This window comes from Echinops telfairi, unplaced genomic scaffold (assembly GCF_000313985.2).
Source record: "Echinops telfairi isolate 266 unplaced genomic scaffold, ASM31398v2 ScPeMD7_3533;HRSCAF=4204_1, whole genome shotgun sequence".
Classification (NCBI taxonomy): Eukaryota; Metazoa; Chordata; class Mammalia; order Afrosoricida; family Tenrecidae; genus Echinops; species Echinops telfairi.
Genome location: NW_022107432.1, coordinates 21,642,199 through 21,652,702, shown reverse-complemented (window position 1 = coordinate 21,652,702; position 10,504 = coordinate 21,642,199). Strand labels below are relative to the sequence as shown.

Below are 10,504 nucleotides of genomic sequence, written 5' to 3'. Positions count from 1 at the left end.
CGTTTGGTCGCTTCCAGCTCCAGCCACGCCGTGTACCACCGACAATGTCCGGCGCAGTGCTGGCTCGCTAGCCTCTCAGCCCCTTGCTAGGTTAGAGACCGTGCTGTAGCCACTGCGCCTGTCCACCCAAAAGAGGGTCTTCCTTTTTTTGTTTGTTTGCTGCCCCTCTGCTTTAACCAAGCATGAGTTACTTCTCCAGGGGCTTGTCTCCCCCTTTCCCGCCCCCCGCCCCCTTTTAAAGATCATGTCCAAAGTATGTGACACGAAGTCTCGCCATCCTTGCCCGCGATGGAGCATTCTGGCTGTACTTCTTCCAAGACAGACTGGTTTGTCCTTTCTGGCACTCCGTGCTGTGGTCATTATTTTCCGCCAAATACCGTAATTCAAGCAGGTCACATCTTTGGTCTTCCTTGGGGACTTGGCCAGCTTTTGCACGCCTGTGAGGGGGTTGAATAGATCACGGTTTGGGTCAGCACACCTTAGGCCTCAAAGCAACTTCTTTGCTTCTTAACACTTGAAAGTGGTCCTTTATATGTAGCAGTTTCTTGACTGCTGAATCTGTGAGCACTGACTGGATCCGAATACCTTGACGTCCTTGACATCTTCACTATGTTCTGCTTTTACTATGTTGTTTATCCCCAGTTATGAGGATTTTGGTGTATGTTGAGGTATGATCCGTAGCAAAGGCTGTAATCTTTGACCTTCAATAGGTGCTTCAAGTCAGCTGTAAATTGGAGATGAGTTCTAAGGGAGAGACGTGAATGAATGAATACATACATATGTAAGTCTTTCTGGAGCAGTAAGCCGTTTTCTCCTGAGAAGTGTCTTCTGGATTCGAACTACCGGCCATGTCAGCAGCCCAACATGTAACTCAGTACACCACCAGGGCTCCTATCCAGTCAAGTCAAAACAGGAGGCCCTGCAGACTTTTGTCTTTGACAATGAGGAGGAGGCTCAGTGAGGTGGCTCAGGTACCAGGCATGTAGCTTAAATTCAACGTGGAGAAAACCCTGGAAGTAAAATGCCCGAGTACATTCATTCTGAGCTTCATCATTCCTGGAACCTTAGGCTTACCTCACCAGGCTGCCCTGGGATCGGTGAATTCCATATTGGGATGGGCACCCTATTGAAATAGTATCTAAAGATTGGGGGAGGTTGGAGAGAGTATTGACAGTGTGTTAGGGGTGGCATACGTAATTTTTAGGTTAGACTTGAGCAGGGATTCTTGAATCATGGTGAGATGTAATGGACTGAGGAGGAAATGTCATGGGGAAACCTGGATTGGTGGAGAATGGTTCATTGGGGTCTTGACTTGCTTCTTAAGGCCTAGGAGGTCTATATAGACAATCCATCTCCCCTTTCATCCCCCACCCTGCCGAACACACACACAACCACTAGTGTAAGATAGTGCTGAGGAAGAGTCTTTGGAATGAATGAATATGTGAGGAGAATGACATTCTCATTCTGTACCTATTCTTTTAATCTGCCAAGGAGAGTCTCAGATTGGACTTGTCACTCCTAAGTTATGGGGATGGGAGGGAGATTGGGATTATCTCCTGATGATTTGTCCTTATTTTTGTGCATTTTGCTGATTCTGCCCTCCTGTTATCATCATAGAAAATGAGATGTTTGAACTATCCCCCCCACTCCCACCGCCACCCTCAGATTTGTGGGTGTGCAGCATGTGTTTCTTTTCCTTGAATTTCTGCCAGCAGCTTTGTCAGAGTTAAATTTTGTCTCTTCATTTGGAGTTTTGTGATTAAATGTGTGCTATTTCTTTTGATTTTTTTTTTTTAGGATGAAATTCTGAAAGCAGCAGTAATGAAATATGGAAAAAATCAGTGGTCTAGGATTGCCTCACTGCTGCATAGAAAATCAGCAAAACAGTGCAAAGCCAGATGGTACGTATCAGCTAATGAATGGAAAACAAAATGACCTTCAATGTCATGAGGAAAGATGCACTTCTCTGAACCTTATCAGAGCATGCAGGCATCATCATGTAACAATGTAGAGTAAGAGTTGGGAAACTGAATTTTAGATTTAGTTTTAACTTGCTTCCTTTATTATTTCTGAGGACACACACACACACACACACACACACACAACTTACTGCCAGCGTGTTGATTCTGACTCATAGAGCAGAACTGCTTTGGGATTCTGACAGTTTAAATCTATATGGGAGCAGAAAGCCTCATTGTTCTCCTGAAGAGTACTTGTGAATTCAAATCACTGACCTTGTGGTTAGAGCTCAATGCAGCCCACTGTTTCATCAGGGCTCCTTTGATCTTAGGGATCGTTTTTTTTAGTCCCCTCTATCTGCCCCTTTGGGGATGATGATGGTTGGCTCTAACACATGGTAGATATGGGACATTTAAATGCATTAAATGTGCTTGAGAGTGCTTTTAACAAGATAAAATCTCCTCATAGGTCAGCTCATAAGTGGATCATGTTTAAAAAATGTGTAACTTGTTGCTTAGAACTTACCCAAAGATAGACTATTAGTTGACTTTTTGTTGTGTTTTTCTTCTCTTCCTTTGCTAGCTCATCATAGCTGTTTCTTCATATGACAATTGCAGTACTGTGTATTTGTCACCTCCAAAGCATATCCCCAGCCAGCACTGCACCTGTGGTGTCCCCTTTCAAATCACAGGGAGTGGGGTCATTAAGCCACTACTGACCACGTTGGTTCCTGCCATGAGTGGTCTAGTGCCAGTCTTGACTGTGGTACTAGCAATATATTTTGGATAAGACAAGAATGGCCTAATTTCCTAGGCACCTGGGAGAGTGAGGGGCCGGAATGTAGAGAGTGGACCCCCAAATGGAAGATGGGGTTCTGATTTCTGCTTCTCTTAGGGAGCTAAACTTTTGATCAGTGTTTGGTAGGAACCACATCCAGTTTGCCTGCTCCTCATCCATCTAAGTAGACTGGCAGGACAGGTGAGTGGGTAGGGCGTTAGGAAACACAGGGTGACATAGTAGCTTTACTTAAATTGAAAAATGTTTGCCTTTTAAAATTATATAATATTTTTATTGACATCTTACTCATTCCACTATATCACTGCCCTTCCCATATAGTTTGGTTGTTCAGTTCCATTGCGTGGGGTTTTAGAGTCATCAATGCTATCCACTCCCCTCTGCTCCTATTTGCCTTTAAAATGTTAGGCAAAAGGTTTCTTTGACCTGGGAAAGCATGCCCTGAATCTAAGGCAAATGCTTAAAGAAATTAGATAAGAGAATCAAGCCAAAGTGTGAGAAAATGCTAGAAACTAGAAACACTCTCAGGTAAGTGATTGAGTTATTTCCAAACAACTTCCAATAATTTCAAAGCCTCTAATAAAAGTGTAAAATAAAGGAAAACTGTTGACAGTTGAAAAGAAGGCATGGGATCATGTTTCACTGAAGTTGCATCTTCATAATTAAAAGAAAGTGGCGTTTGGTGAGATTAGGTTTATAGAGAGAAGAGTTGAACCAGACAGTGAAGCTGCTGTGAAGAATAGTGCCCCCACCTGAGGAAGTAGTTAGCCTGTATTTTCAGATATTGGATGCCATTGTCTTCAGGTGCATGAGTAGGATTCAGGCTAGGTGATGGATTAATGTATAAAGTGGTATCTTCATAATAGGTATGAATGGCTGGATCCAAGCATCAAGAAAACGGAATGGTCGAGAGAAGAGGAGGAAAAACTCTTGCACTTGGCTAAGTTGATGCCGACTCAGTGGAGGACCATTGCTCCAATCATTGGAAGAACAGCTGCCCAGTGCTTGGAACACTATGAATTTCTTTTGTAAGTGGATCTCTAAAAGCAGCATAAAAATGTGTATCATCTGAAGGGGGCTGAATATCTAGTATTTCCTGTCTTTAGACCAGTCTTTCCCGATACTGCGCGATACTGTCATCTAGGGGGTGCCGGACTGATCAAGGGGGCTGCAAAAGCAGATTCCTACATGTTATCCTAGTTTTGGGCTATAGTACAGAAATTTTTAATCACCAGGGTGGCACTGAGTAATTTTCTTCCTGAAAAAGGGAATCGTTTGACCAAATAGACCAAATAGTTTGGGGATTTCTGCAGATCGGAGTGACAACCGAAGCAGCTAAAGCTATGAGATGATTTCCTCTCAGTCACCTGTGCTGTGGTTCTGACTCAGTGGCTCCATGTACTTCTGGTCCTTGCTACCTCACATCGTTTCTGTGTTTAAATCCATTGTTGGCAGATACTGGGTCAGTCCACCCTGTGAAAAGTTTTTTTTTTTCGTACCCATTCCTTTACCAAGCAGGATGCCCTTCTCCAGGGACTGTTTTTCCTGTAACATGTCCAGAGTCCATGAGACGTGGGCCGCCACCCTTGCTTCCAGGAGCGATCTGGCTGTGTTTTTTCCGAGCCAGATGTATGTCTTCTGGCAGCCAGCTTGCTGCTGCTGCTGTTGGGTGCCCTTGAGTCCGTCGTGCCGCATAGCAGCCATCTGTGCGCAGAATGGAACGTCGCCTTGCAGCCCTGGGTCAGTCCATCTGGCTGAGGGCCTTCCTTTTTTCACTGCTTCTCCACTTTCCCAAGCACCGTGTCCTTTTCCAGGGATTGGTCTCTTCTAATAACATGCCGAAAGTACGTGAGACAAGGCTGGCCTTTAGGGCAGCGGTTCTCAACCTGTGGGTTGTGACCCCTTTGGGGGTCGAACGACCCTTTCACAGGGATCGTCTAAGACCATCAGAAGACAGCGCCCACATGCAGGTACACCCACATACGACTAACCGGTGTGAAGACTGTTACCCATGCTACACCATGCTTCAAGACAAAGTTTCATTTATTTGTCATCAGAAAATTTTTTTTTAGAAATATTTCACAATATGTAATTACATATTGTTTTTGTGATTCATCATTATGCTTTAATGATGTTCAATTTATAACAATGAAAATACATCCTGCATATCAGATATTTACTTTATGATTCATAGCAGTAGCAAAATGACAGTGATGAGGTAGCAACAAAAATGATATGGTTGGGGTCTCCACCACATGAGGCACTGTATGAAAGGGTATCGGCATGAGGAAGGTTGAGAACCACTGCTCTAGAGCATTCTGGCTGTATTTCTGAGACTCAAAAAACCAAATTCCCTGTCATTTGAGTCAGTGCCGATTCTTAGTGACCTTATGAGACAGGGCAGAACTGTCCTGGTGAGCTTTTGAGACTAACTCTCCACCCCCCCACCCCCCCAACCATTTTATTAGTAACTAATCCAGACATCATACCATTCCATAGTTCATTCTCATTAAGCAGTATTGTACAATTGCTACCACAACCAGTTTCAAGAGATTCTCTATGGGAGTAGAAAACCCCGTCTTTCTCCCAAGACAGATTTGTTTGTTCTTTTGGCAGTCTGGTACTTTCAGTATTCTCTGCCAACACCTTGGTTATAATGCGTCAACCCCCCCCACTCCCCCCTTATTCATTGTCCAGTCCAACTTTCACATGGATATGAAGCGATTGAAAATACAATGGGTTGGATCAGGCGTATCTTGGTGCTCAAAGTAACATCATTGTTTGAACGCTTGGTCTAGATTGCTGCTTCCATGAGCATTGGTTGTGGCTCTAAGCAAGCACCATCAAATGCTTCAGTTCTTCTCTAGTCTGCCTTACTTAGATTGCTGCTTCCATGAGCATTGGTTGTGGCTCTAAGCAAGCACCATCAAATGCTTCAGTTCTTCTCTAGTCTGCCTTACTTAGATTGCTGCTTCCATGAGCATTGGTTGTGGCTCTAAGCAAGCACCATCAAATGCTTCAGTTCTTCTCTAGTCTGCCTTACTGAGCAACTTTCAAATGCACATGAGGTGATCGTCTTCTGTAAATACTTTCTAAAAGATCAGTTTAATAAAAGGTGTTCATCACAGACAATTTGGGGACAAACTAGTAAAAGGGAAATTAAAATCGCCCCTAGTTACTCTGCTGAGAATGGAATTGGAACATTTTGATTCTTTGCTAATAGTCTTACACATTTGTTTGACTTTGCTGCATTTGCGATTACGGCGCTCCTTGTACCCAATTTCATGGTGAAGGGAAACACTCCCTGAAACTTGAGAGAATCTTAATGTCGCCTCTCATTAATATAATACCTGGAACTCGGGTATTTGTTAGACTAAGCCGTGCAGTAATGTGGCGCACTCATCTGGCCTCTCTTCTAGGGATAAAGCTGCTCAGAGAGACAATGAGGAGGAAACAACAGATGATCTACGGAAACTTAAACCTGGAGAAATAGACCCAAATCCAGAAACCAAACCAGCGCGGCCCGACCCGATTGACATGGATGAGGGTGAGTGTGATGGAGCTCGTCTTCTCCACTGTTCATCACTTCTACGTTCCCCTCTCTTTGTAGACCCTCCGTTTTGTCAGTCGTTGTGGTTCTAATTCTCTTTCCATACATGACCGACTTCTTTTTTGTAGTTAGTGTTTTTGGACAGTGTCAGTTTGTTTTGTGTCCTCTGTTCATGTTCTAGATTCAGCAGTGGTAGACAACTAGTTGTGGACTCTTGAAGGTCCTGTCTTCTCATTCCCACTGTACAGAGAGAAGCAAGCACTCAAGACATCGGGTCCCAGTCTCCTTAGTGACTACCTGTCTGACTTGAGGCAGGTCATTCATCTGTGTGAGCAGGCAGCCCTGTAGCCCTGTGAAAAAACTTAGGATGATTCCATGAGGCACTGAATCGAGACCCACAGGAACTGGATTTTAAATGCAGGTCTGCTGCCCATTAGTTATAACCATAGGCAGAAGCTATAATCTCTGAGCTTTGATTCCCTGGCGTGCCAGATGGAGATAATAATGTCTACTGTTCTTCAAAGGGTCACTGTTTCTTGGTTTTTAAAGTGGAATGCTTAAAGGTAGTGGCTTCCTTAGAGCTGGGCTGGCTGCATGGTGGTCTCTCGGGGAACTCTAAAGATTACAGAGCGCACTGCTTCCCTGGAGAGACCGGGTCAGTAGTCTGGAGGGCCATCCTGGAATTTTAGTTTTTAAAAGTTCTTCTCATGAGATCCCTTGGCTCCGTCTTACATGGGAATTGGCCAAAGAAAATTTTCCCTAGAGAACCTGGAAAGTATATGGAAGAGACCTAGTTTTGAGAAGAAAAGATGCAATTGAATGAAAACTAGTTGTTCCCTCCTAATTAGATCATAAGTGTTAGGATATTTCAGTTTGTGCAGTCTCCATGTAGTTGTGGATAATGAACGAGGACCATTAGTTTAGCAACTCACTATTTGTTATTTGTACTTTATATACCTTGTCATTTGTTTACATATTTAAATTCCAGTAGAGATTAAATTTTACTTGGCTCCTTTCAGCAGTCCTGTGCAGTAGGACTTGTTATTCCTATTCTGTGAATGATGAAACTGGGACAGGGTGGGTAAATGACCCATGGAGAGAACATGGTTGTAAGTAGTGGGCCTGCTTTTTTTAAAATTAAATAATCATTTGATTAGGGGCTCATACAACTCATCACAATCCATACATATCATCATTTGTGTCCAGCACATTAGTACATGTGTGGACTTCATCATTCTCACAACACCCGCTTTCCACCCGAGCCCTTGGTGTCAGCTCCTCATTTTTCTCCCTCTCTTGCCCCTCCCCCTGCCCTTGAACCCCTGATACTTTATAAATTATTATTTTATCATATCTTACCCCATCCGACGTCTCCCTTACCCACTTCTCCGCTGTCCGTCCCCCAGGGAGGAGGCCATAGGTAGACCTTGTCATCTGTTCCCCCTTTCTCCCTCACCTTCCCTCCACCCTCCTGGTATCGAGTGGGCCTGCTTTTTAACCTGGCTTTCTTCCTCTCGACTCTTAGGCCGAAGCTGTTCCCATTTGTCCCCATATCACAGTAATGGTCCTTCTTGTCTTTACCAGTAGGGTAGTCTAGCGATTGTTAGTGCCTTGAGCTGTGTTTTAACAGTATAGGAAAAATGTCTACAGTTACTTAGTTTACTCATTACTCTTTGATTCTGTTGGAGAACATTTATTTTGGTCTATATTTTCAGATGAACTTGAGATGCTTTCTGAAGCGAGAGCCCGCCTGGCTAATACTCAGGGAAAGAAGGCCAAGAGGAAAGCAAGAGAGAAACAGTTGGAAGAAGCAAGGTACGGCTGTCCCTGTCCGTAGTTTAATATTCAGTCCATGCACCCTTAGCCGCTGGGTTTCATGATTTCTCAACCCTGTTGGTTAAGCAGCAGTCGCACACTTCTCATTTGGTGTATAATCCTTAGCTTTATTGCTTTGAAAAATATTTGAAAAGTTTTCCCCTCTAATCATTCCAGAATAGTTAGAGAAAAAATGATTTCCTTTTTATCTTGTAAGATGTTCCAGAAGTAATATCAGATGTGTTGGGCTTGTACAGTAGGCACAGCAGGGAGTCAGCCAAGGAGTCAGGTGGCTAGAGGACACATGAGATGGGGTGACTTATATGTCTGTCAGCTAGTTATTATCCTTGAGTTACTATGCTATGGGTGTTGGGTGGGCACTGGGAAACTCACCTGAACATAGGGAGTTAATGAACCTCGAACTAAACTGTAGGCTCCCATAGAAATTCAACGATTTTCATCATAAAAGACTGTGAAAATGTGTACATACCCTTTATCCAACGCTTTCTCCACGCTTCTGTTGTTTTCTTCCTCCTTTGATGAGTTGATCCATGGTGGTCCTGAAGCCTGTTGTGCAATTAGATTTTGAGATTGAGGCTCTGGACACCATTTGTGGTCCCCAGGCTGGGATATGCATCTTGCCCCGACAATAAGCATGACATTGATGATTTTCCCAGTAATGTGCTAGATCCCAGCACGGAGCATTTGTTCTTGCCTGGGGATGTTGGTGGCAGAACCTGGAGTAGGTGCTTATGGATGGGAAGGTGACCAGTATTGGGACAGTAAACAAATCAAGTTCCACCCAGTCTCAGCCATCATTCTATTCTACTGTATTTACTGTGTAAGGGTCAGTGGCTCTAGTGGCTCAGAGCCATGGTGGTACAGTGGTTAAAGCACTCACTGCTAATGAAAAGTTGGGCAGTTCAAGCCTGCCAGCTGCTTGGTGAGAAAAAGATATCATGGCCTTCTTCCTTGCAGACGGACAATCTTGGAAACCCTATGGGACTGTTCTACTCTGCCCTATAGACTTGTTGTGAGTCGCAGTTGACTTGCTGGCAGTGGGTAGCTCTTGTGGAACAACTGTTAAATATTAAGCTGCTAACCCAGAGGTTGGTGTTTTAAACCCAGCCAGCAGCTCAGCTGTAGGAATACTTGGTGGTCTCCCGTACAGGTTAAACCAAACTGCAAATTCACTTCTGTTAAGTTGATTCCAACTCATGACAACCTGGTAGTGGCCATAAAAATTACAGCTTAAAAAAAAGGCGTCACCTAACAACGATAACAATGTGTGATTCAGGTTGAAAAGGTTACTTTTTTATTTTTGTTCATGATGGTTTTGGGGACCAAATTTTTAAGAGTCTTTTAATCACATAGACTAGAACCAAGGATATGGTAAGTGTGTATGTGAAAAATCTCCAAGTGTGTCTGGTGTTTTTTTTTTGTAGCTTGATTTAGCATACCCATCTTCAAAAGTGGTGTACATACATCTTATAGTTGGGAAGATTGGCTGTACAAGGTGTAGATGTGATAATGGCTACAACATTTAATGCTAAATTTCATATTTATTAACTTTTATTATAAAAGAATACGTCTTGGCCTTTTGGCTAAGATCGAGTGTAGTATCTGTTCTTGTCAGTTTAATATCTGATACGTAAAAAAAGGAATGCGTCTCATTCCATTGTTAGTGTGTGTTCATTTTGGGGCCTGGTTGGCGTTATAGTTAGGACATGGTCTTTCTATCCCATTACAGGTATGTTGTAAAGGTTTTCTGATGCAATTCGAAGTCCTTATTTCCTTTATTTGAAAATGAAGTTACCGTGACATTTTGAAATATATACTTCTAAGCCTGGTACTTAATATATGTGCATGTCTTCATACAAATGCTAGTGCTATGTAACATCGAACCATGCTGTATGTACTGCTTTGCTGGGAAGTTCGCTATCAAGTTTACTTGCATTCCCTTTGACTTGATTGTCTTCTTTTTGAAGCTTTCAAGGTTTTTTCTTCTTGTCTTTGGCTTCCAGCATTTTTATGCTGTGTCTGTCTGTGTTCTCGGTGTTTGTCTTACTTGGCGTTCATTGAGCTTCCAGGAAATGTAAGTGAATGTTTTTTTCAGTAAGTTTGGGAACTTTTCAGGCATTATGTTTTCAACCCGCCTCTTTGCTCTCCTGATAAACCATTATGTATGCGTTATCCTACTGAATGGTGTCTCACCTTTCTCTTGTGATTGGGCTCATAATTCTTTTTCTGTTTTCTCTCTGTTCATTGGGATGCTTAATCTCTCTCTTCTATTTTTCCAGTTTTCTAATATTCCTGCTAATTCAAATATACTGTGATACTCCTATCCCATGCCCCCCCTCTTGTTAAATTAAAGACATTTTTTTT

At 43.0% G+C, this 10,504-nt stretch overlaps 1 protein-coding gene and 1 non-coding gene across 2 annotated transcripts in view; both read left to right on the top strand.

Annotated features, from left to right (window-relative positions):
* Positions 1–1,801: 1,801 nt before the first annotated feature.
* Positions 1,802–10,504, top strand: part of CDC5L (cell division cycle 5 like) — a 50,089-nt gene continuing 41,386 nt past the window's right edge. Inside the window, exons 1-4 of the mRNA XM_030886907.2 lie at positions 1,802–1,901; positions 3,621–3,782; positions 6,174–6,301; positions 8,020–8,119. Of these exons, the coding sequence (XP_030742767.2) occupies positions 1,822–1,901; positions 3,621–3,782; positions 6,174–6,301; positions 8,020–8,119 (470 nt within the window). The 5' untranslated portion in view covers positions 1,802–1,821. The remainder of the gene's footprint in view (positions 1,902–3,620; positions 3,783–6,173; positions 6,302–8,019; positions 8,120–10,504) is intronic.
* On the top strand, positions 9,704–9,892 carry LOC115871206. The gene has a single exon (XR_004047160.1). It is a non-coding gene; the product is annotated as a U2 spliceosomal RNA (small nuclear RNA).